This window comes from Stenella coeruleoalba (assembly GCF_951394435.1).
Source record: "Stenella coeruleoalba genome assembly, chromosome: 10".
Classification (NCBI taxonomy): domain Eukaryota; kingdom Metazoa; phylum Chordata; class Mammalia; order Artiodactyla; family Delphinidae; genus Stenella; species Stenella coeruleoalba.
The window spans coordinates 6,996,359-7,023,913 of record NC_137156.1 but is presented as its reverse complement, the minus strand read 5'-3'; the positions used below and the strand labels follow the sequence as shown (position 1 = coordinate 7,023,913).

General features: G+C 37.8%; 1 protein-coding gene across 3 annotated transcripts in view; it reads left to right on the top strand.

Annotated features, from left to right (window-relative positions):
* Positions 1-21,045, top strand: part of LOC307192803 (uncharacterized protein) — a 268,351-nt gene extending 247,306 nt beyond the window's left edge. For all 3 annotated transcript variants that reach the window (XM_079934104.1, XM_079934105.1, XM_079934103.1), the window contains one exon: positions 20,437-21,045. In XM_079934104.1, the coding sequence (XP_079790230.1) occupies positions 20,437-20,466 (30 nt within the window). In that variant the 3' untranslated portion in view covers positions 20,467-21,045. The remainder of the gene's footprint in view (positions 1-20,436) is intronic.
* The last annotated feature ends 6,510 nt before the right edge of the window (positions 21,046-27,555 follow it).

The following is a 27,555-nucleotide window of genomic DNA, read 5'->3' as shown; positions in this document are numbered from 1 at the left end:
TTGTTATTTTCTGCAGTCCTTAAACGGATAAGCAAACTGTATCGCCAGAGTCCAGGAACAGTCATGAAGGAACAGTGCACTTTACTGACATTTTTGCCGCACTGATGAAAGCTTCATTGTCATAAACTAATGTAGTTGATTGTCCTCAGGATGGTTTTCCATGTTCAGCAGTAAATGCTGCATCTCTATTTGCCTTCTGTTTTTCTCTATTTCTCCAAGATCATTTGTGTCTATCAAGAAAACTGCTGAGAATTCATTGAAGGAAAGTCTGTCACCAAGGGGTTGGCATAAACAGGAGTGAACGTGCAGAGTTTCTGTCCCATTTGCAGCGCTAAATATTTTTGATTCTTGCTGGCAGGACGTGCCACGTACGCTATATCGTGTACCCTGATTTACCTTACAGTGTAATGCATTTGCCTACTCTTCACCAAGAAAAATTCATATCACATATAAGCTCTACAAATAAAATGTGACATTCAGTTGTCTGGGGGAGTAGCATATAAACACCAAGTGTTTCTTGAGTTTGTTTTGGTGTAGGGATCCCATATCCAGGATCCTATCTATTTGATGTATTGAATTCACAGAGAAGGCAAATCACCTCCTCTCGGCATGAATCAATATTAGAGGAAAGTTTAGTTTTTAACACTAAATGGAAATTTTATGGCTAAACCAAGTCACCTAACAGTTTAGGTAGTGGTAATCCTTCCTTCCTTCCCTCCTTCCTTCTCCTTCTTTCTTTCTTTTCTTCATTCCTCCCTTCCTCTCTTTCTCCCTCCCTTCCTTCATTCTTTGAAAATTCTATGCGTAACCACTTTCTTTTTGTTGGGCAGAAACCAAAGATATAACACATAACCCTCATGCATAAGGACTCTACTATGATGATGTTGGTAATGGCTATACATTATTTTAAATGATCCTGTCAGCCACTGGTATTTCCCATTTTTAGTATTCAGGAAAATTGCCACTAGTGAATTTTTCAAGAGGAATATAATGAGGAAACATGACGACAGTAGCTAAACAGTTGAATTGAAACACTTTTTATTAACTGTGTCTTCCTCCAGACTTAGCCAATCCTGACATTTATGAATGTGCAGGATGATGGTGGAAGAGTCCTTGGTGTTCACATTTTCTTCTTAAGCCTAATCATTTTGAGTTTATTGGCTTAACAAATGATAGTCTGCACAGTGTAAATAGACAAATTGGTTTTTCATTAATAGATATATCAAAAAGGGCATAAAGATGATTTTCACATGTTTAAAAAACATGTGAAACTCAACAAATGTTTCTTAATGTAATTCTTCTATGCTGTTTTTGATGAAGGTTTCCCCAGCCCCAGCTAAATTTATAATTACATCCCAGTGATTGATGAAGCACAGAGAATTTTGCTGTTAGGTAATTAGAATGAAAGGGAATGTTTATATCTGCCTTGATTTTTGGTGTTTTTTTTTTAACCTTATACTGTGAGAGTGTTATACAAATGTATAGGTGAGAATATTTGCTTAACAAGTCAGAGTGTAGAAGGATGGTAACAAGAAATAAAACTTCTCTAGAGAGGATATGCCTTTTCCTTGGCTCTTTTGTTATTATTTTTAACCCAAAAGATTTTACTGCTATGATCTAGCAAACAGTTCTTTAAATATCTCATGGAAATATAATCAATTTGTAGTTTTTCACTTAAAACAGTAAAAGGAATGATAGTACCTCATGTTAGTATCATACATGAAGGTCTTTAACATGTTGTCAACATTATTTTATTTGTTCCTTAGAGAAGCCTTGAGGTAATAGGATCAGACAATTTCACAGGTGAGGGAAATTAGTGAGACTCAGAGAGATGACCTGTCCATCATAATAAACGTCACATCCAGGGCTAAAATCTGGGACATTTTGCCAGGTGTGATCTTTGCAAGTATCAGAATGTTTCGGAAAAGGGATGAAACCCTCCTGAATAAGAATCTTTCTGCCTTTTCTTTTGTGTTTGTATGATTACAAATACGTAAGTAGGTTATATGCCATTTTGCCCTCGATATGTAATTTAGAAATGATACATGGTAAAATGGCCTTTGCTAGATGTTCAACACAGGAATCTCAGCTTATGTGCCAAGACATCAAAAGCCAAGCATTAGGGAATGAACTTTTCAGTTTTTCATTCTATGCCAACTTAGAATTGCCGTATTGTTCCCCAGACACTGATGGTGAGCAGGGCTTGTTCCTGTACTAAGAACCAGTAAAGGAATCCTCGGAAGACCTCGAGGAGGCCCTACAGGTGGGAAGGTTTTTCCAGAGCCTAGAGGACCACTTAAGGGCCAGAATAACACATTTTACCTGAATCCTGTAATTTTAATGGAGGAAGATTTCAAAGTCATATTAATACTTTATGTATCTCAACATAGGTAGGTAGATAACAATAATAAAGGTATCTTCCTGAAACAAGAAAGTCCATAGAAAGTGGGCTAAAACATGTTATTTTCCTCACAAAGAACTAAAATGATAAGACTGAGACTTGAGACTAAAAGAATGGCCAGTTCTGTGCAAAGTAAGAAAAGCAATGCAAGCAGTTACTTGGCTTTACTGTTGTCATTCAGTCACTGTCTGGACAATAAGACATATCATTCCAACAAGTAAGACATCGGAAGGTAAGACATCTCACAAAATCAACTTGGGAATCTGGGTAGTAGACGTTAGATCCTTTCTCTCTTGGCCTGTCTTTCAAGACACCCCTGTGTCAGTGAAGAAAATGTCTAACATACAAAGCTAGTGTGTTGGCTTCAAGGCCCAAGAAAGAAATAGCCATGAAAATGCATGAAATCACCCAGTGCATCTGTTTGCAGCCCCTTTACCTTTAAATATAGAAGAAGATCCTTTAATGCAGTGGTATTGTCCCCCCCTTCCCAATACTAGCCTCTCACCCTCAGATAACCACCAAAAACGTGTAACCTAAGTCAAAATTGCTTGCACAGGGACTTCCTTGGTGGTCCAGCGGTTAAGACTCCACACTTCCACTGCAGGTGGCTGGGTTCTATCCCTGTTCCGGGAAGTAAGATCCCGCATACCTTGCAGAGTGGCCAAAAGATTAAAAAAAAAAATTGCTTGCAGATTCAAAATATGCACCTTAGCCCACTTCCAAGCAGCAGACCTCACTAATTTCCCCCAAGTATATAGCATATCACAGTTGCCATTCCCCCAGTGGTTTCCCTCACCCCATATTGCTCTAGGGTTTTCAGAGTATTTACAGACATATGGGTTGTTTGTTTGTTTTGCTACAGGCAGTGGTTTCCTGGCCAAAGGTCTCTGAGCTTTTTCCCCTGAATCTTCTGACTCTTCCTGCTGTTTTTTTTCCGTGACAACATATAACGCGCGCGCACACACACACACACACACACACACACACAAAGACACATACACACACAGCCCCTTTGAGTGAGTGTTCCCTCCTTTTCTCCCCCTCTTTATACTGTTTCCTTAATTCCACTAGGTATAAATCACTGCGTAAAGTACAGGTCTGAAGACCTGGGAGCCCAAAACCCCTGCCGTTAAGCACAGGTTTATAGACTTGGTATTTTCATTATTGCTTTATAAACAACAGTGTTTGAAGCAATGTGTAGGTTAAGTGAAAGAACACTGAGGATTTCCATTGTTTGGATATTTGGAAGCTATGACCTTGCAATGTACACTTGTACTTTTGTATGTGAAACAGCCACACAGACTTAAAACACGTTGGCACGGCTTTTAAGATTCAGTTTTAGTTTAAGAAAGGAAGCTTCATTGAAAGCCTAGATGACTTTTTAAGTCAGCACATTACTGAATTTTGAGCTCACATAGTAGGTTGAATAGAATCGGTGCAATAAAGGAGAAGGAACATTTCCAGTCTTAGTTTAGAGAGAGAGAGAGAGAGAGAGAGAGTGTGTGTGTGTGTGTGTGTGTGTGTGTGTGTTTATCCTTAGGTTTCTTGCTTATTTATCACTGAATCATTGGTACCTTTTCCTTTATTAAATGGAAATATTCTCTTAAAGGAAGAAGGAAAATTACTTGATTTTTATAGTTTGTAATCGGGTGCCCTCTTGGATATCTTATTTAAGTCATTTGACGTAGATGAACGTGACTATGGATATCACAGCTTATACTATACATCTAGGGCGTATTATATTGCTTCCTTTTATCAAGTTTAGTATTTAACTTGGAATGCTTTTATATCCTCCTATTAAAGAACATCTTCTCCTGCAAATTCTCTAAAAGTGCTTTTCGCGGTCCTGGTGTAACTATTAACACAGGGCAGCTACTCCTACCACCGTAAAGAACTTACTAAAGCACCTTCACATAGATAATTGTAAAGAATTGCTATAGCTTTACGTGAAAGATTTCTCTTTTCCTATTTGATGATTATACCCATACTGAAGAGAGGCTCCAAGACTTGGGCAAAGTTTCTGGTAAGAGGCAAAGCCTGGGCTGAAACTTGGGTCTTTTCTGTGTTCTCTGCACCTGTGTTCTCTCTCTTCCCTCCACAGTTATTTGAATTCAATAATACTAATATATAACATTATATTTCACAAAAGAACTGGAGACAGGTTGCTAGTTCGTTGCGCATGATATAGTTTAAACTACTACTTTTTTTTTAACATCTTTATTGGAGGATAATTGCTTTACAATGGTGTGTTAGTTTCTTCTGTATAACAAGTTGAATCAGCTATACATGTACATATAACCCCGTATCTCCTCCCTCTTGCATCTCCCTCCCACCCTCCCTATCCCACCCCTCTAGGTGGTCACAAAGCACCGAGCTGATCTCCCTGTGCTACGCGGCTGCTCCCCACTAGCTATCTATTTTACATTTGGTAGTGTATATATGTCCATGCCACTCTCTCACTTCATCCCAGCTTACCCTTACCCCTCCCTGTGTCCTCAAGTCCATTCTCTATGTCTGCGTCTTTATTCTTGTCCTGCCCCTAGGTTCTTCAGAACCATATGTATTTTTTTTTAGATTCCATATATATGTGTTAGCATACGGTATTTGTTTTTCTCTTTCTGACTTACTTCACTCTGTATGACAGACTCTAGGTCCACCAACCTCACTGCAAATAACTCAATTTCGTTTCTTTTTATGGCTGAGTAATATTCCGTTATATATATGTGCCACATCTTCTTTATCCATTCATCCGATGATGGACACTTAGGTTGCTTCCATGTCCTGGCTATTGTAAATAGTGCTTCAATGAACATTGTGGTATGTGACTCTTTTTGAATTATGGTTTTCTCAGGGTATATGCCCAGTAGTGGGATTGCTGGGTCTCTGGTAGTTCTATTTTTAGTTTTTTAACCTCCATACTGTTCCCCATAGTGGCTGTATCAATTTACATTCCCACCAACAGTGCAAGAGGGTTCCCTTTTCTCCACACCTTCTCCAGCATTTATTGTTTATAGATTTTTTGATGATGGTCATTCTGACTGGTGTGGGGTGATACCTCATTGTAGTTTTGATTTGCATTTCTCTAATGATTAGTGATTAAACTATTACCTTTTAAAATGAAACATTAAAAATAATTTTAAATTCTAGGTTACCATCTACCTTTTGAAAATGTTGAATATGTTATATCACAGCACAGTATGTTACAATCTTTGCGAGAAAATAGCCAGTTTTAAGTCACATCCCTAACTTCAAAGAACATACAATTCTATTAGAATAGGTAGAAACCATAGACATCCTTTAAAAAAGTAGGAGACAATTTGGGGCAATTATTAATGTGATAATGAGTCAGTTCTATAGGAGTTGAAGCATTAGGGACCACATCAGGTAGGGATGGCGTGAGAGAACTTGTTTCCTTCTTAAAATTTACAGGAAAGAAACCCTCTAAGACTTCACCACTGAAAAGGTAATCTCCATGTGTGGTTACTGGTTGAATGATGTGATGCCAGGAGTGTCCTCCTGATGTCACCTCCTTTTGGGGTTCTCACCTCAATTACAGTTGTGAACTGGCTGAAATGCAAATACATTCTTTCCACTTTCAAATTCTAACAGAAGTGTGGATAATCTTTCCTTTCCTTGGATATTTCAACATAGTAGCCCTCAACTTACAAAAAATTTGTTAAATACTTAGCGGGGAAACAAGATGAAAATGGAAAATTTTTCAAGCTAACAGCCATTTTATGATCCTGCTGATTTACTCAGTAGGAAGACCCTGCCCTATTAAATATCACTTCGGAGACACAACTACCACACCTTTACTCCAAAGAGCCCTTATAAATTTTTAGGAACTTCCTACTTCCTTGCTTTTTAACTCCCAGCTTGCTGCTGAACAAAGGAAACTCTTTACAACCAATAAGATTGGAAACACTCTCCCAGGGGTCCTTGATGGTGGCAAACTAGGATCTTTATTGAGTTCATTTTCTGGTCTGAGAGACACATCTTTCCCCCACCCACTACCATGGTGATTTGCAGAGCTATAGTGACTGACAGGGTGAATAACTGATTTCAGGGAGAAATTCAGGTCTTGCCTTTCTGGGAACAGACTTATCCCATGACACGCTCAGTGATACAGCAATGCCATCCAAGTATACGGCATTCCTAAACAGGAAATACATATTTATGTTACCAGGATCATAGGAAGGGAACAGTATGAAGGAACAGAAAGGTTTTCATATGCCACCTGAAGGATCAAATATGAGAGATGAGGCACTCACATTTAATATGACACCTTGAGCCTGTTATATTTCTTAAAATAACCTTATTTTACCAAGACTAGGAAATGTGCCTGCTAATGAACGTTTCATCAGCAAGCTTCTTAATTAAAAGAATATGAAGAAACAGAGGAGGGGAAGCAGGAGGTGCTTTTAGCCAGGTCATCCCTCATCCCAAGAGGCATCATGTTGCTTACCACATCAGTAAACTTCCTTCTTTAAAAGAATTATTTAGTCTGCAAGCAGCAAATAAAATTTTATTTTTTCCTCACATGTAAAGTTTATCGCAGACAGACCACCAGGCTGCAGTTAAACAAATCAAAACCCAAAAAACTCAGGATTTATTTGATGTTAAGATCAGAACATTAAAATTCACATGTGAGAATAAGATTATGTGTGTCAACTTCCTTTCATAAATGTCACTATAGGAATGGGAAGACTGTATATGCTCATTATTTGTACTTATTATTTATAAAATTAAAAATTATATATGTAATGTTTATCAAGAAATCTTTGCAGCTGTTAGATATTTGATAAAACCTCTCAAAAGATCAATCATAGAGTTATCCCAAAGCATAGGCCATATGACTAATGGAAGAAGAAATCTGAACACTTGAAGTTGGCTACCAGAAGCTTTATGTACAGTTCAGATTATCTGGCAAAATAGTTAACAGTTGTGTAATTAAAGTCTCAGGAGAAGAGAGATTGGTGCAGAAAAAAAAAAGTAATGGCTGAAAACTTCCTGCATTTGATAAACAACGTACATTTAAGATTCAAGGGCCTCCCTGGTGGCGCAGTGGTTGAGAGTCCTCCTGCCGATTCAGGGGAAGCGGGTTTGTGCCCCGGTCCGGGAAGATCCCACATGCCGCGGAGCGGCTGGGCCCGTGAGCCGTGGCCGCTGAGCCTGCGCGTCCGGAGCCTATGCTCCCGCAACGGGAGAGGCCACAGCAGTGAGAGGCCCGCGTACCGCAAAAAAAAAAAAAAAAAAAAAAAAAAAGATTCAAGAAGGTCAGCAAATTCTAATCAAGATAAGCTCAAAATAAACTGCACTCTGAAACATAATTAAATTGCTAAAAATCAAAGACAGAGAAGCAAATCCTGAAAGCAGCCAGAGAAAAATGACACATTGCATATAGGGGATTACTTAGAAACAATGTAGATGCAGTGAAAAAATACCTTTAAAATGTTGAAAAAAACCCCCAAACTGTCAAGTCAGAATTCTGTATCCAATTAAAACATCCTTCAAGAATGAAGGTTAAATAAAGCATCCTCTTGTAAGGAAAAACTAAGAGAATTCATCCAGCAGATCAGGTACAGAAGATGGGCTAAAGGAAGTTCTTTAGGCTGAAGTGAAATGACACCAGAAGGAAACTGGAACCTTTAAGAATGATGGTAGAACAGAAATGGTATATATCTTGGTAAATATAATAGACTCTTTTCCTCTACTCTAGACTTCCATAATATATATATGACTATCTAAATGAGATAAAAGCATAACATTGTCTTGTACTTTTCAATATATGCAGTTGTAGTAAATATAGCAATAATAATATAGAAGATAGAGGGTAAAGAGACCTATATGTTTGCAAGGCTTCTATGTCTCACTTAAAGTGGTGAAATATTAACTGTAATAGACTATGAAAATTTAGGAATGTACATTTTTAATCCATAGAGTAAACACCAAAATAATGATACAAAAATATAGTAAAAAATGCAAAATGTAGATTAAAATGAAATATTGGAAATATTCAAATATTCCAAAAGGAGTCAGAAAAGGAGGAAAATATTTTTTTAAGGTGTTGATAAAGAGAAAAATAATAAAATGGTGGACCTGACTCCAACCAAATGAATAATGAAATTATACTTATATGGTCTAAACAGACCAATTAGAAGCCAGTCATTATCAAATTGGAAAAAAAAAAAGCATACCACATACCCAAGTATAAGCTGTCTGTAAAAAAACCCACTTTAAATATAATAATATGGATGGACTAAAAGAAAATAACAGAGAAAAAGTTTTTAGAGATTGATGTGACTTTAATTTGTTATTCTAATTAGAATAAGAACAGTGAGAGCTATACTTTATAAACATGCATTCATCCTACATCATTGTTTTATGGTTTTACATTGATCATATACAGAGAAAAACTACCATCGGAATTAAGGCAGTAATAACCACATGTGCAAACCAAGCACGATACCCGGACATGGTCTTTGGTAAATAGCCCTTTTTGTTGAGTGTTGGTGGATATGGCTGTATTCAGGTCAGTTTTTTTTTTTTTTTGCGGTACACGGGCCTCTCATTGTTGTGGCCTCTCCCGTTGCGGAGCACAGGCTCCGGACGCGCAGGCTCAGCGGCCATGGCTCACGGGCCCAGCCGCTCCGCGGCATGTGGGATCTTCCCGGACCGGGGCACGAACCCGCGTCCCCTGCATCGGCAGGTGGACTCTCAACCACTGCGCCACCAGGGAAGCCCTTCAGGTCAGCTTTGAGATAAGCTTTGAATAGCTTCATTTATTTAAAAAAAAAATTCCCTCCTACTGGCTCACAATGGCCAGAAGAAGCCTTCGATAATCTCTCCTTTTGTCATTTGCAGTCATTGTGTCCAGGGTTTTCTGATACATCTGATTGAAATCTGTCTTATTTGAACAAGATCAAGCTCACGTCGAGTATACAAACAGTGACAAAAAAACTTGAGAGACTATATTAATATTATAATAATTCATAACTGGTACCATACTATCATATATATCATAAGTGGTTTTTTAGAGCACCACCCAGCAAAGTTCTTCTCGAGTGCACATGTAGTACTGTAGTAACTCATATTCTGAGCAATAAAACAAAAAATTCATTGTAATATTTCTTACCTGAACTCAATGAATATATTCCCAGGGGTTCAAGCTGTCTTTCTGAATTTTTAAATGCAGTGTCTTAATTTTGTTGATGATGTTAAAATTCATATTCTAAATAATATGCACAAATAACTATTACAGCTGTGCAATTGCAATAGCACAACATTTTTGAAATACTTCCTAATTTAACCTCCCCAATGAATATGTTGGTTTCACTCTCCCAAACACAATCCATGAAAAGCTCAGTGTTGACATCAGAACTGTGACGGAGGAAGATATTATTTAGAGACGATAAAAGCCTGAAGCCTGTTTCTTCTTGTTGCTTTGGAATTGGTAGATAGGAGTGAGAGGTGTAGAATCAGAATAAACAGAGGTGGGTTCTAAGATATACAGTTCTCTATCTTGTGTTCTAGTCTTTGGTCCAGAGAGGAGGTAGGTTAAAGTAGCTGACTGAACCTCGAAGTGCAGCCTCCCTCTATCCTGTATCCTACCAAATTTAAGCTTGCACTAAAAACGTATGGTACAAAGTATGCAGTAGAAGTGAGATTTCCCATCCCTGGGAGCATGGGGACAAACCTGCAAAGGTCTCCTGCCCTGATGGAAGAAGCTGGAAAGGCAGTTGAGTTGAGAGGCACCCACTGTGGTCATTCCATAGCATCAGCAAGACCAGGGCTTGGCTGGAGGTGATGACAGAAACTTAGCCTGGTCACAATAGCATCAGTAAGAGCTGAGGATTGGCTGAATTATCCAGGGACCACCACTGGATTCTGACCAAGTGGAGAGCCATCAGCTGGGCAAGCAGTGACCAGGCAGTGAGGGAGGTAGCCCTAATGACCAGAAGGCGTGAAAGGATGCCAAGAAGAACAAATGACCCTTTGTCCTCATCCCACTACATCACCTAAAACACACTGTATTCCCACAACTCTCTCAGGAATCTCTTCTGACTTTTCAGAGAGAAGCAGATAACAGGGGAGAAATTTTTAAAAATGATAAATGAATGAGCTCTTCAAAAATATCTCTGTGAAGTAGCTTTTATGAATTGGATGGGTTTAGAATGTGAAGAACAGGAAATGAAAATTGACAACCAGGTGTTAAGTGTGAACAATTAGGGGATGGGGCAGTGTCATTTACTCTGGTGATGGCAAAGACCCAAATAACTTCCTTTTCAAAGGAGCAGGGGGGACTAGAAATCAATAGTTCCATTCCAGCCTTGTTACATTTGAGATGCCTAATAGATGTACATAGGCAAATGTCAAATAGTTGGATACGAAATCTGTAGCTCATGGGAGAAGTCTGGAAAAGCAACATAAACTTGAAAGTCATCAACACATAGATAGTGGTTAATAGTCCAGGAAGAAAAGGTCAAGAGAGGGTTGAGAGTTGACAGGGAGAAGACTACAGTCCTAAAGAAAATGTGTGGAGGTCTTGGAAAAGGAATGAGCAAAGGAGACTGCATGACAGTGTAGCTAAAATCAGTGTATCTCCCCCTGGAAAGGACTTAAAATGCTTGAGGTATTTCTCACAATCTGGTGGCAAAACACAGACTCAGTTGAGATAAAATTGCCAGTAAAAAATTGAGAACATTGAGAACATATGTGACTTCAGGTAATATTTTCAGTACAGAAGAGAGGAGAAATGAAGAGAGTGCACTCAGACAGACTGTGAGAATCAGATCCCCACATGCTGTTTATTTCCACTAGAATTTGATGAATCTGGGACAGAAGCTTCCAAATTGAACAGCTGGAATACGATATCCATCTTACACACTGCGGAAGCGAGAGCTCCCATAGCTTTTTATCCCATGTATTAATAAGTCTTGGGGATGCAAAGGGAGAAAATTTAGTTAGGATAATATCGCGTACTTCTATGTGGGATTATGAACCCTTAATGTTATTGTCTCTACTGATGTTTTTTGGACTAGGAAGAGGCAGCTGGCTCTCTGTGGTTTTCACAAGAAGACATCCACCTCACCGGGCTCTCACAGTGAGAAAAATTTTAAACGCATAAATGAAAATGGATCATTTTCCCAGTCCCATTGCTTCCCTTTGTGATGCTTTTTGCCCTGAGATTACACAAATGGATGGTTTTATGGCCACTCAACATGGCACAGCTGTAGATACAATATATATAATACAACAAGAAATTGTTCCGAAATTGGGAGGGGATTATGCAAGCTTATTATTACAAGCATTATGTAATGCTGTCAAGTTCAAAAGCTGCATGTGGGCTTCCCTGGTGGCGCAGTGGTTGAGAGTCCACCTGCCGATGCAGGGGACACGAGTTCGTGCCCCGATCTGGGAGGATCCCACATGCCGTGGAGCGGCTGGGCCCGTGAGCCATGGCCACTGAGCCTGCGCGTCCGGAGCCTGTGCTCCGCAGCGGGAGAGGCCACAACAGTGAGAGGCCCGCGTACCGCAAAAAAAAAAAAAAAAAAAAGCTGCATGTGTCACCCCGTCCCATCTAGCACACACTGGCCATGTAAGGTAGAGGTACTACCCTAGAACTACTGTTAAATTATAGGCATGACTGCTAAGAATGTTCTTGGCATTGTGTTTTTCTTTTCTTCTTTTCCTTTTTTTAAATTTAGTTTTTGTCAAATGCAAAAAAAAAAAAGTTTCCTTTCATCCTTTGTCATTTTCTTCAGATCTTTTCCCTGAAACTTGGGCCAACTTAAGCGTGCCCTGGTGTGAGGCAAGGCCACCAGTATACCAACCCATTATATCAGTCATCAAGTGTGCAATTTTGCTTGTGACCCACTAATTTTCGAAAACAATGAAGTTTTACAGTCATTCATAAGGAAGCCCCAGGAACACGAAACAATATTGAAATTAAGCTTAGCGTGTGAAAACATTATGTTCTTGTCTTCCTATCCCTCTGCATTTATGTCTCTGTGCTCTGAGTGATAACATTGCTGTAAAACCTCACAGCTACGCTGTATGCATCGCTCTGCTTAGACCTGGGGGTGTGAGATCCTTGTAAATCTTGGCTCTTGTAGGACTAGAAGCTGATTAAAGTCTGCTGGCTTGCTTGGGAGCTCCGTTCCTTCCTGTACTTCCACTGTCACTGCCAAACAGCAGCAGTCCCTGACAGGGCTCCCCAGTCTACCCCTGACAAGCGAAATGTTTTGAAATTAAAAATCTGAAGAAATTGGTGCAGTGAGTGCTTGATCAGGTGGTTTCTCCTTAGGAAACTGCTTAATGGGGAAAATTCAGCACAACCTCCCAGGGGCGGCCCAACACAGAATTTGAATTTAAAGAAACAGGATTTTTTTTTCTTACATTAGACAAATAGGCTCAAATGCCTCAAAGTGAAGACCTTTGTTTCTTGAGAGAAAGATTTATTTTTTGAATGATGCTTATTTAATTGCTGATGAATACACACTCATTCCAGACAAAATTCAAGAGCAGACAAAAAGTAGAAAGGAGAAAATAGAAATGATCCGTAATTTCCAAATCTCACCAAAATTTAGGTCATACTATATATATGTTCCAATATGCTTAAAGCATTTTCAGTGTTATTAAAGATTCTATGAAAATATGATGTTAATATTTGTATAAGAGTCCATTGCATGGAAGTACCAACACTGATATAATTTATTTCCTGTTATTCAACATTTAAGTACTTTCTCCCCTAATTTTACACTATTATGAATAATAAACAAATAACATTTTTGTACCTAAATATGGTCCACATGTGATAATTTTCTTAGGATCATTTTCTAGCAGTAGAATTTCCAAGTCAAAAGATATAAAAATTTTGAAAGACCTGTTATCAAATTACTCCTGGAAGTGTAATAACTTACATTATCACTAGTGATGCAGGTTAGTGTACATTTTAACCCATCAGTAGCACCACAAAGTATCATCCTTTTTAAAAAAATTCTTTTGCCAATATGAAATAGGATTTCATTATCTTAATTTGTATTTTTGATTGCTAATAAATCTGAAAATTTCCACACATTTAATGCCTATTTGCACTTCTTCTGTGAATTATTCACTTATGACATTTGCTATTTTTCTATTGGGGTATTAGTGATTTTATTTTTAACTTGTCAGAGTTCATTATTGATTACAGCTGTAATGTTTTCCTTTTGGCTATCTTTTTTTGTTGTTGTTGTTTAAACATGTTTCCAGTTTGTCACTAGCCTTTTAATAATGACTGACTTTTTAATGAGTTTTAATCCGTAGTGACGTAAATTTTTCTTTCTGAGTTCTTTCATTGTTTTTATAACTTCTAAGTCTTTCTCTACCCCCCAAATTAGTTAATTCGTCTAAGAGCATTACTAGTTTTTATTTTTCATGGTTTTACTTTAAACATTTAAAAACTTTGATGTATCTGGGGATTTATTTTGGTAGTGGCATCATGAGAATCCAATGAAAAATCCACCATTTCTCTGTCAGTCAAGGTTCTCTTAACTATTAAAGACATGTATACACTAAGATCTATTTGGAAGGGGCTAAATATTTTATTACATATATTGTCAAGTTTTGTAGACCATAGTGTTTTGTTTCCCATTAATTCCCATATCAAATCACACTATGTTATTCTCTTTGTTCTGCCATTTATTACCTACGCTGAGTATGTAAATTCATATCTTATTACATTGAGATTGTTCATAATTTCAGAACAATTTTAAATAGCACTACTGCTAATTTGGTTTTAATTTATATTGGAATTCCTTTTGTGTTTCATTGCTGAGAATTATCTTGACTCTTAGTTTAAGGTAAATCATTTTTTTTCATGTCAAATAAGGATCTGTCTTTTTTTGGTTTTCTTAGAATTTTATCAGGAATACATTTTGAATATTAGCAAATACCTTTTCAACTTTTATTGAGGTTTTGGAATATGTTTTACGTTCAACTTTTTAATGTAATATACTATAGTAATATATTTACCAATGCTAAAATAATTTTGTGTTTTGAAGAGAAATGCTACCTCTTTGAGGGAGATAAATTTTTATTACATTAAAGAATATTTTTCCTAATAATGATTATGATTTTTAATCAGATAGTAATAAGTGAGTTTGAGTTGTTATTTCTTTTTTTAGAATGTTATCTATGTTTGTTTGGGATTTTATGATTATGCTACTTTTATAAAAATTACTTTTTTTGGCCTTAAAATATTCTTTTTTTTTTTAATTTAACTTATTTTATTTTTGGCTGTGTTGGGTCTTCTCTGCTGTGTGTGGGCTTTCTCTAGTTGTGGCGAGCGGGGGCTACTCTTCGTCATGGTGCGTGGGCTTCTCACTGCGGTGGCCTCTCCTGTTGTGGAGCACGGGCTCTAGGTGCATGGGCTTCAGTAGTTGTGGCACGTGGGCTCTGTAGTTGTGGTGCATGGGCTTAGTTGCTCCGCAGCATGTGGGATCTTCCCAGACCAGGGCTTGAACCCGTGTCCCCTGCATTGGTAGGCGGATTCTTAACCACTGCGCCACCAGGGAAGCCCGGCCTGAAAGTTTTTAAATAGCATGAGAACAATTCCATTTTTGAAAATGTATGGTACTCACCAATAAAGTGCTCTGGCCTAGAGCCCTTTTCGAAATAATTTTTGAAAATATGTTTATCTTCTTTCTTGATTGTTGGGGTTGTCTTTTTGCTGTTTTCTTGGCTTATTTGGGGGGATTTATATTTTCCAGGAATTTTTCATCTTTATGGAGACATAAATTTGTTTACAGAATTATATGTCACTACAGTTATATAAAACATCTCCATTTTCAGAACCTGCATTTCTCTGGCATGCATACCGTCTTGCCATAAAAACCCCTCTCCCAAAAGCTATCAGGTATTTCTGTGTATCTTCAGGGAGTCCTGGGTGCTCAGGAATAAGTCCTGTCAACTGATGGTGCCTCATGTTACCCCCCGCCTTCCTTGGCTTCCTGGGGCTCCTAGGGGTGCAGCAGCCATTCCTTTCCACTGAGTACCACTTCTGCAAAGCCCAGGGTCTCCCCAAGGGCACCGCTGCTTCTAATGGCGACCATCTTTTCTCCTGTGTCCCGCTGCTAACTCCCTCTGGTCACTGATCCATATCAATAAGTTCATAAGTTCTGGTCTCCTCAAGGCACAAAGCCACTAATGGAACCAAATTTTAAGAGGTCACTTTCTGCCCTGTCTTGTGTTATACACCCCAAAAGGATACCCAGGAACCCAGCAGGGGAGAATCCTACTCAGGATGTCTAGGATGGGACCCTGGGCATGCTGCTTGGTTAACACACCCTCAAAAATATACGTGAGGCACTTCATGGAACTTCAGTTTGAAATGACTGGAGCTGGAACTGAAGACAGGTCAGGGTGAGAAAGACCATCCTGTGCCCAGAATCAGTTCTCTCTGCTAAACAAAGATTGTTGATGGGCAAGGCTTGGCTTCATCGGTAAGAAATAACTCCTTAGCTCCTCTGTAAATACCCTATAATCCAAGCACACCAATTAGCTAGCAAGGACCTATTGTCAACCCAGAGGAAAATAGACACAATTATTATAGAATTTGGGTTCTTCCACTATATGCTACAGATCTCCTTTATTATTTATAGTTTAAATTTCATTTATTTTTTTTTTTTTTTTTTTTTTTTTTTTTTTTTTTTTGCGGTATGCAGGCCTCTCACTGTTGTGGCCTCTCCCGTTGGCGGACGTGCAGGCTCAGCGGCCATGGCTCACGGGCCCAGCCGCTCCGCGGCATGTGGGATCTTCCCAGACCGGGGCATGAACCCGTGTCCCCCGCATCGGCAGGCGGACTCTCAACCACTGCGCCACCAGGGAAGCCCTAAATTTCATTTATTTTTATCAAATTTTTTCTCCCTTGCCTGAATGAGACAAGGATTATTATCTGTTTTGCTTTGTTTTGTTCAAATGTGTAGCAATGGATTTATTATCAATTTAATTCCTTTAATTTTCACTTCTACATCTATTTATATTTTCTTTAAATGTGGTTTTTCTTCTAACTTCTTTGTTAGATTTTTTTCATTAGGCATTTAAAGTATTTGTGTCCATCCATGAATCTATCTATAAGATTTAATCTGTCCATAAGTATTTACAGATTTGGTTGCATTATCTAATATTTCATTGTATATTATTCTTTTACTTTCTGAGAGGTAATTAATTGCAGTTTTGATTTCTTTTCTTACCTGACTTGTATTTAGAAGATGCTGTTTGTTGTATTGTTATGTTTTTAATCTCCAAATGGTTTGATGCTTTCTATTTAAGTTTACATGATTAGTTCCTAACTTATTTTAATGTATTATGAGAATGTGCATCACTTGTATATTTTTTCACTCAAATTTTTATTGAGGTTTTCCTTTATGGTCTAACACATGATTATTTATATAAATATTTAATGTACACTTGGAAAAAAAGATTCTTCTCGGTGGGATTTGCAACTTGATATGTCTTTTTCTGGAGTATTCATTAATTCTAATTGTCTTTATTAGTGTATTAAAATACCACATATCTTTGAACACTGGATATACCAAAAGCTCAAATGAGTGCTTATGAGTTCTACTGTAATGACGTCACAGTTCTCTCATAGGTATAAGAATTTTAGACATATTTCTAGAGCTAATTAGTAATCGTGGCCATGAGTTTACCTTTTAGGGTATGAAATTATTCTTTTTTCCTTTCGCTTTGAAGACTATTTTGTATCAATTGCTATTTCCACACATACTGTTTACTTACTTTTATGAATCTTTCTTAGTCTAGCATATCAGTTATAAGAGCAAATTTGAAGAAAAACTAGGAGCGTTTAATACTGATTCTGCCTACTTAATTCTCTTTATTTCCTCATTTGTAAAATGAGTATGTCAGTTAGGACCATCTAGCTGACTCCAAATCAAATTAGTTTGGCTTTATCCGGCTTCATTTCTTTGAAATGCCTCCTGCTGTGCCTTCTCTATATGCTGGTTTCGTGCTCAGGCTGGCCTTATGCAGAGTTGTAAGAGGATGACTGCAGTTTAAGTTTTCAAACCCATATGCACGATGTCTTATTTCCATGAGCAAGGAAACTATTATGTCAGCTTCCCTTTCTATCTCATTGGTCTCAGTAAGTGACATGTTGGGTAGGGTTTCCAAGAGGCTATTCCCGGAAGCTGGAGGTCTGGTCAGTTTTTCCTGAGCAGGGCTGCAAAGGGAGGGATGATAACTTAATAAAAATTGGGTCTATTAGAATGGAAAGAGCAGAAATCAACAAAAAATGGAAATAATATCACTTACCTCATACTGGATGAGGGCATCTCACTAAAGCAATTAGAAGAATGCCCGACACCTTGCAAGTGCTCAATAAATAAAAATGTTATTATTATTAACCTTTTCATACTGCTTTTTTAAATTCCTTGTGGCAGCCTGTATTTGAATTTTTTTTAAAATCTAGTATGAATCTAGCTCTTCAATAAGAGAATCTATAATGTTTTCCACTATTCTCAGAACTTCCATTTACCAATTGGTTCTGTCATCTTGTTTTATAAACTGTCGAATATAATATCTTCTTTTGAATTTCCTTGATGCTGTGCTTTTTGCTATCTGAAATGTATAGATTTTCTTATCTCTCGGTGATTTCTAAAGTATAACTGTAATTTTGTATTTCATAAGTGGCTAAATTTAAAAATTACTTATGCGAGCTTATGTGTCTTTTCTTATTTCTTTGAAAATCAGTGTAGGAATGATGTAGAGACTTTTACTTACCCCTATGTGATGTGATGACAAGGCACACTTTTATTTTCCCTCCCCAACTCCCTGGTGTTTGTTCATATGATCCTGGGTAATAGAAACAAATTATTATTTTTTTAAATGTGGCTTAGCTTCTTTTGCAAGAATTCACAAAACCAGAACCTTCACATGTGTCCTATCACCCTGCTGCCCCCTCCACACTAGTTTTCCTTCTCATTAGGGAGTGTCCAGTGCATGTTTCCTCCACTCTACATGTGGTCTGGTATCTCACTGCCACGACACTCAAGAAAAGTAAATATAATAACTGTTTTTCAAAAGGAAACTTTGGGAAATGCAACTCTACATAATGAAGACAGCAGTTGATATTATGCTCAGCAGTGTTCCCACATTTTAACAGAATCATACTTTCCCTTTCAATAAGCAAATGGTCCACTTCAGTGATTTCCCCAAGACCAAAGGTTGTCTATTTTTCATATGAATTACAACAAGTACATTAAGAGAAACACAAAAATGGGGCTTCCCTGGTGGCGCGGTGGTTGAGAGTCCGCCTGCCGATGCAGGGGACGCGGGTTCGTGCCCCGGTCCGGGAAGATCCCACATGCCGCGGAGCGGCTGGGCCCGTGACCCATGGCCGCTGAGCCTGCGCGTCCGGAGCCTGTGCTCCACAACGGGAGAGGCCACAGCAGTGAGAGGCCCGCGTACCGTAAAAAAAAAAAAGAAACACAAAAATGATAGTTCACCTTCAAATGCAGCATTCCTTCTCATTGTTTCCACGTAAAAGTGGTAGTGTGCAGTCTCAAAGATAATAGTGTGCTAAAAGGGGAAAGGGGCTGAGTTTAAAGAAATCATCAAAAGTGGCCTCATCATTTAGCATTTCATTTTCTATTTGCCCAAGTCCTGAAACCTAGAATATATAATGAGATATGGTGTCCTTAGGAAGCCTACCACAAGATAAGTGAGGTTAAGACATTAATGTAATGGCCTCTATTTCTACATTTCTTTACCATGGCACACGTGTGGAAAATGTGGTCAGATATTTCTGAAGTGACCAAGTTGATGGTCTTTAAGCAGGATAAAAAAAATAAAAAAAGAGTACTTAAAACCAACTTTGAATGTGCCCACTCTGCTTTCTAGAAGAGGCTGGGGTCACCAGATTATTTCTGACAAAGCAAAGCAGTAACTCTGCAAAACGTCTGCCATCTTCCATACCACTAAGGGAAGAGCCTCGCTGAGAGTGCATGGCCCTTTGTGTGGGAGGACCACACTGGTGACCTTTGTTGTACAGTGTATGCCCCAAGACAGTCTCCAACAGAGGGAAACCAGAGTTCAGCATGCAACTAAAAATATACAGCTGAACTCATAATAAATATTCAGCCTTGAGATATACATGTAGGAGAAATGTGCACAAAAGTGACAGTTGCTTTAAGGGCAGGAAACCCAGGATCCACTATAAAGAGATCACTTGTCAATACCAGTGGAGTAATGATTCTCAGATAGTTTTCAGGGAGGCTTTCTTAGAAAAAAGGTCAGATTATAAATACCACTTTGTTACATTTACTCTAAAGTACTGTACTCTTTTTTTTTAAGTGCATTTTCTTTTTCTTAATTAAATTAAATTAATTTATTTATTTATTGGCTGCGTTGTGTCTTCGTTGCCGCCCATGGGCTTTCTCTAGTTGCAGCGAGCGGGGGCTACTCTTCGTTGCGGTGTGCGGGCTTCTCATTGCGGTGGCTTCTCGTTGCAGAGCACAGGCTCTAGGTGCGCGGGCTTCAGTAGTTGTAGCACGCGGGCTTTGGCAGTTGTGGCTCGTAGGCTCTACGGAGCAGGCTCAGTAGGTGTAACTCACGGGCCCTAGAGTGCAGGCTCAGTAGTTGTGGCACACGGGCTTAGTTGCTCCGCAGCATATGGGATCTTCCCAGACCAGAGCTCGAACCTGTGTCCCCTGCATTGGCAGGCGGATTCTTAACCACTGCGCCACCAGGGAAGGCCCTAAAGTACTGTATTCTGCCATCAAAATTCCAACTTCAGTGTCACGCATTGAAAGATTATATTTTTGGAAGTCTGTGGATGATTATTGATGCCATGTTCACTTGCTAAATTACTTAAGCAAAATTATCTGGTTCCTATCAAAAAGTAATGGTTATTTTTATAATAATAATTTACAATAATAATAATAAAAGCTTAGATTTAGCAATTTCACTTCTTTGTCACATCCCATATTTGTACAGTCATTAGAAGTAGGCTATAATTCTCATTTTCCCAATAGGGGAATGGAAGATCAAGAAGCTTAATGTAAGTGACCGAAATGCCTTTCCAACTTTGGTCATCTTTGTCTGAGTCCAGTAAGTGTCCTTTTTTTTTTTTTTTACTATATTATGCTTAATGTTGTCAAAGTAGTTCAAAGAAAATTATTTGTTGTGTCTTAGGAATACATGCTTTCCAATACCCATCACAGTAAAACACAGCAGCTACCCACAAATAATCACTTCACCTGGGTCCAGGAAATACTGATCATTCACATGACAGAAAAGGCAGAGATTAAAATGATTTAGAAAATCCAGGATAAGATCTCTCGTGACATGGCGATGTTTGAATGGTCCTCTTGAATAATCAAGATTGCAAAAATGGAAGCAAATCCAGATATGATCTGCTGTGAATTCATAAATCTCCCATTCCTGTATTTCCTCACATGCCTTTTCCTGATGTCATTGCAGTTACCATGAATTCTTCAAGGTTACGTTCACCACACAGTTGATATTGCTGGAAGCTGTGCTTTGAATGTGCAATTTTGGCTCATTAATGAAGGAGCATCTGCAGGTCATTGCCAGGGAGCAGTGAAACTAAAATATTACTAATAAGACGTCACAGAACTATGAACCTGCTTGAATTTTAAAAATCATTGAAAGTACCAAATATCCTTGACAGTGAATCTGGCATTTATCGAGCCACTGCTCTTTCCAAAATTGCAGTAAATAGCTTGGAGGATATAAAGACATATAAAGTATGTAGTAAAGAAGCTTACTAGCCAGGAGTGTGAGACAAAAATTAAACACATAAAACAATCATAGAGCTAAGAGTAGCAGTTATAATTAATTGCTCAATTGTTTGGTGTGGTTTAGAAGTGTATCTGTAACTCTTGAGGAAGTATGCATGCCCATGCAATAGGAGACATATCTACATATCAAAAAGTTTCAGAGGTAATATCACTTTCCAAAGAGTCTGTTCATATCAGAGAATTTATTTACCTCCAAATGAATCAGTTTTATTATCACCTGAGGAACTGTTGGAAGCAAACAGTCCTTAGACTTGAGCCCACTGAAAAGAGTGCACTGATAAATTTTTTCTAGCCCTTTGGCATAGCTGTTCTGCCTGTACAACATGTGACCAACAGGATTCAAGACCGTACTCCAAATCACTCCCTTCCGCACTGACACTGGCAAACCCAGTGCAGGGGGTGGGTCTGTTCTCTGAAAGCTGTGAGGTTGCTTGTTTCACCCTAAAATTAAACATAATGGAAATAAAACACACATCTTGAAGGAAGTTTTCTTTTCATGAACTCTGTCCTTATTCACACAGCATACTTTGGTAATGTGCCTGGGCTGTAATACAATGCTCAATAAATATTATTTGAGACAGTGCATTCTAGGAAATGGTATCAGGTTATTTCTGATAATGCCTGCAAAGATGTAGATATCTTATGATTAGAAGAAAGGCACTGATAAAATGTAGCAACTTGGTTTTTAGAAAGTCATTACAATAAGGGAAATTGCTAATGGGGAAATATTATGAGCTGATAATTTGTAGAATTCCAACTTCTAAGTCAAAAGGGCAAAATTATGACTTCAAAATGGAAATAACAATTTATCACTTAACTGGAAAAACATCTTGGGGCAGTCCTCGGATCTCTCATTAGTCAGGGTTATGGATTGTGGAGAAAAGAATCCCCCTGGCTACTTTAAGAAGAAAGGAATGTGTAGAGGGACTTATAGCTGAAAGGCGGTCTGGGAAATACACTCTTAGATTTTTCTCTACCTGTAAAGGGTCTGGAGTGTATGTTGAGTGAGCCAGTCTGCAGGATCCAGCACAGAGCACCATGTAATATGCTTAGTTAACCTAAATTTAGGTTACTTAGAATCTTGATGTCTAAGAATCATTTATGTTCTTTTTAATCAGTTTTCTATAATGTTCAACTTTTGCTGATATATCCAATAGCAAAAATAAATGTATGAAATTTAGCTCCATTAAGCATTCATTGATCTGGAAATTATTAACAAATATGTCATTTTGTGATCTGAAGGGAAACAAAGAGGAATTGAATACCCTTTCTCCCTTTAAGATGCTTCCATAGAAGAAGTGTTGAGTTTTGAACATTTTGATAATTAGTCTCATGTAGCTTTGTAATTGACAGTTATAAACTTTATGGCATTCTATTCATATGTATATTCTTTGGGATGTAGTAGAATTCTTCCCGTTGAACATATGATTTTGGGTATGAAAGCTGGTGGAGATGTTTCGGAGGAAAAGCAAAAACCATTTTCCCGGGAAATAGGTAGTCAGACCATGATAACACTCGTTGAATGGTGAAGAACCAAGTCATTGTATAGTTTGTGGGTTGCTTGAATGAATTATTATTTATTAAATTTATTAATTACTAGATAATACATTTTACTAAATTTTCCAGTTATTATCCCCTGCTTGAATGTTAAAAAACAGATTAAAATTAAATCTGTCAAGTCTGGAAGTCAACTAATTTCTGTTCTTGACTTTAACTAAGATGATGTTCACCTTAAAGTAATCAGATTCAGAGTCTCTGGCCAACATTTAGCAGATTCTAGAACATATACTAAGTCACCTGGGCCATTCTGGGTGGCAGAATGCAGTAGAATAAAACTATAAGCAAAGGGCTCTGCCACACAGAGCGCTCAACTGTGGCATTTTTTCAGATTCTGTGACTCAGGCACCCGCCAAGCAGTAGATTTGTGATGAATAGCGCCCGTATTGATTTTTCCATAATGGAATGTAAAAGAAAAATGGACAGGTTTTGTTGCAGGTATTTTCATGGGGTACTAAATTGGAGGATTAGTTGCAAACAGCAGTACTGATAAAGTCTGCTGTCCATCTTTATGGTTGGGTCTTTCTATTAAAATGACACATAAATAACCTATTATATCCTCCACCCATGGAAATTCAAATGCACCTGTCAACTTGATAAAGCACTTGCCTGGAGGGAAGCATTGTTTACATTTTCACTCTATTCTTCAGAAAAAGTGAGATTCTAATTATTTCTCCCACTGTAAATTAATGCTGACTATGATGCTTGGCGTATCTCTACATTGTTACATCTTTTGGAAAGTTAAATGATGGAGCTGATCCATCATGTATGATGCAGCATGTATTTTATGACAGTCTTCCCTGGACTCTTTGATGCCCTCTCTAAATGCTTATTTCTTCTCTAACTTGTCTTCTCTCTGCATCTGTCTTTCTCTCTTCTAGCCCATGAGAAATCTTTGTTGATACCCAGTTAATTCCAAAATTTGAGCTTCCACCCTCTTTAGCTTGCCTTGTTTATTTCCCTTATTGAAAAAACACGTTTATGATTTTCAACCCACAACTACTTGTTTTCAATGATCTCCTGTCATTTTTAGTCTCCTCCTGGGATATTTCCCCCATTCGCTATATCATGTCTGAAGACATATCTTTGGTTATATTCAGAATTTCTACCTTGTAAGTAATTGGGTTGATTTTCCTCAGAAAAACTTCACCTTTTCCTTGTTCTTCTTGTTGTTATCTCTTGGTTTGAACTTGTGATAATAATTACATGAAATAATGCCTCTGATCCTAAATTCTTACCGCTTTCCGCAACTTACTCCACGTATTTCTCCGTCAGCTACTCCTTTTCACTCACCCTTGTCCACACACCCTAATTTCTTCCAAAAAATAATTTCTTCATGTGCAGAAAACACATAGGAAAACACTGTCTCTATGAATTCCTATAGCAACCCAAAATGGTTATCAAAAGTAACCTTAGGTATGAGCTTACCTTATAATCCTGAATCCAGTGTTTTTTATTGTTTCCTATACATAGACACTCATTAATCTATTCACCTATTGAGTACTGTGTTCACTAAACTCTGTGTGTACATTAAGTGATCTTGGAATTAAAGCAGCTGAAAGTTAAAGATTCAAAAGATCAAGTGTAGCAGCCCATCTGAAGACCTCAGTACAGCCATTTCTAGAATTGTGGCTGAGACGGAATCCACCGCATGCACTGTGCACACAGCTTTCCCAGTTATTTTCTTAAAGTATCTCCAGGGGATGAATTGATTCCCTAGTTGCTCTTCTTCCCCAGTTTGTAAATCTCAAGCCAATTTCTAGCTTAATCTTCTCTAATGCCTATTTCTTCCACAAGTAAATTCCTGCCTGAGTTCGAGGTATTATACCGCAAAATCCCTAGGAACCTTAAATTGGGCATTTTCAACATAAATAATTTAAGAAATCTGTAAATATCCTCCAACTGAGCTAAGTTAACAGAAGCTAAATTAATGACAATATCTCTTAGCTAAAATAGTAAAGCAATTTAACAACACTGTTAGTTTTAACTGTTTTGAAATCAATTTTTAATAGTTTATATGTCTTTAAAACTTTTATCCAACTTTCTTATTGTTTGAGATACTAATACATTTATGATTTCCAAGGAGTTATACTAAATATTTTGAAAACCAGGTAGTATATTATGTCAGTTACTATTTTATTTACAATTCTTTTGTATTGTCTTGAAAATTATATTTGTTGTAATGAAAATGGGAACATGAGTTTTATTTCCTGTCTCATTTTTTTTTTTTTTTACAGAGGAAGTGGGTAGATTGTACTAGTTGATATTTTTGATTCTCTTAGTAAACTTAAGAGAAAAATAACAAACCTGAAAGAATTGACTGATAATCTGAAAACTGGACAAAAAAACTCTGAATTGTGAATTTGTGTCTAGCTGCTGATCAGGCTGTCGATAAAAACAAAGGGGTAGTTTTGACAGAGATAGTAATAGATTATTACTAAAAGTTTACTAAAAAGTGTTTACTGCAGCAAAAGCTTCTATCAATCTGACATCACTTGAAACGTGAATTAGAGTATGCCTTCATTACCCAGAAAATGAAGGTGCTCTAGTGCACGTCTGTGTGCATATGCATGCTTGTGTGTGTGTTGTGAGAAAGACAGAGACCAAGAGAGAGAGAAGAGAGAGCACCGATATCCCACTTTTATCCAACCACTTATCTGTTTGTCACTCACTCTCATGTCAAGTAACTAAATGAATTAGAGAAACTAGACAATGCTCCATGTCATCATAAGTCACCTGAAATAAAAAACCCACAAGTCCGGGGCTTCCCTGGTGGCGCAGTGGTTGGGAGTCCGCCTGCCAATGCAGGGGACACGGGTTCGTGCCCTGGTCCGGGAAGATCCCACATGCCGTGGAGCGGCGGGGCCCGTGAGCCATGGCCGCTGAGCCTGCGCGTCCGGAGCCTGTGCTCCGTAGCAGGAGAGGCCACAGCAGTGAGAGGCCCGCGTACCGCAAAAAAAAAAAAAAAAAAATCCACAAATCCAACTAGTCCATTCTGTTTGTATACAGAGAGATGCTGACTCTAAGTGTACACCTAGTAGAACTCTACAGCAGAGGAGTTTCATGCTACTCAACAAAATTCTTTGAAGTATTTCTTATCTCTAGACTCCAAGTGAGAAGCGTTTGGTATCATAATTCTGTCACTTGAGCCTTGATTTTCTGGCTTCTAAGATGGACACGTTGATGGGTCACATTTATATATTTTGACCTTGTGCTCTTTCCGATTAGAACAGAGTTGAAGAGGAAAAGTTCTGTTAAAAATTGTGTATCATGGTTTGCTGATCTCTAGGAACCCAGAAGACTGGAAATATTGACTTACGTATGATTGTATCCCACAATCTTGGATTTCTTATGTATTCCCAACCTAGTGCATGTTCCTTACTGTATTTTATTACATTTCAGAGATTGAAATTCTTTTAGAAATCATTGTTCAATAACTCCATTTTACTATTTAGGAAAGTGGAAAATGAAGAACTTTGAGCAAATGGTAAGAATCCAGATCTAGAATTTATTTCTCATGACCACTGCGGAAGACTGCTTTCTAGAGATAAGAAAGGATGATAAGTCAAAAACACTGGCAAGAATCAATGGTGTGTTTATATTAATGTTAAAATAATATTTCCTCTGTTCACAGAATTTGTGATCACAGTGTGTATAATCAAACAATCCGATGTTTACATTTTATCAGTGTTTGGGGTTCGGCCTCGGTCTAAGAAAACAACAGGAGGGAAATATTTGCTTGATATTGTCTCATTTGCTTTTTAAAAAATTTAACATAAGTTATATGCATTAAAGAACTAGATGTAGGGAACCCAATGAGAATAGCTTACAAATAAACATGTGTAAAATTCTGCATTAATATAGGTAAACCTCTTAGAAGTCAAGAAATACCACATTATGAATTTCTGTTAACCACATCAATAATTCTAAATGCTTTTTTTTATGTTACTAGGACGCCATTCATCCATTAGGTATATATTAATTTTTTAATAATTACATGCCCACTGCATGCCAGGTATCTTCGCATATGAAGAGGTTACAAATCTGATTTCATTATTCTTAAAATTTAGTTTTAGTAAAATAACAAATTTTATTTTACAGGATTTTTAATGGTTTTAGTCTCGTACATAAAACACTAACATAATGCTTGATTAATCTACCTTGAATAAATAATTTGCGCAGACACATTCTGCATGCAAGGAATTTCTGGAATGTTAGCACAGACAAGCCTCTTGTGGTATACATTTTCAATGAAAAAAATGCAGGAAAGCCTCGTAGAATTAAAACTAATTCACCTTTGTCATAGTAACGTTAAGTATAATTTCAAATTTCAGGAGGGTCTACAATACTGCCTGTTTTACTGGAAATTTCCACCAAGGGTAGATAAATCATCATCCTGCATCTTGAAAAATAAAATAGAATTGTCTTCCAAGTAATTTCAACCATGTACATATTCATTCATTTTCTTTTGCTTGTTATGCTAAATAATTCTAAATGTTCTGTGTTTTAGTACTGCTATATGCAGTTGCAGAATGGGTGCACTAGTAAGCTCAGTTTCTACCACAGGGTTACTCTGCTGCTTCCTCACCTGCCCCACCATAAATTAGTAACTTAAAGAAGAAAGGGGGCTTATAAACCTCTCACGTGTCGCTCTGAGTTGGGTGCTCTTAGCTGGAGGGTTGCTCTGGTCTGTCAGAACACACAGGAAGACCCTGTATTGTAAAGTCTTTGTCTTGAAGTTTATTTTCTCTGTGTAGGTTCATCATATTTTTT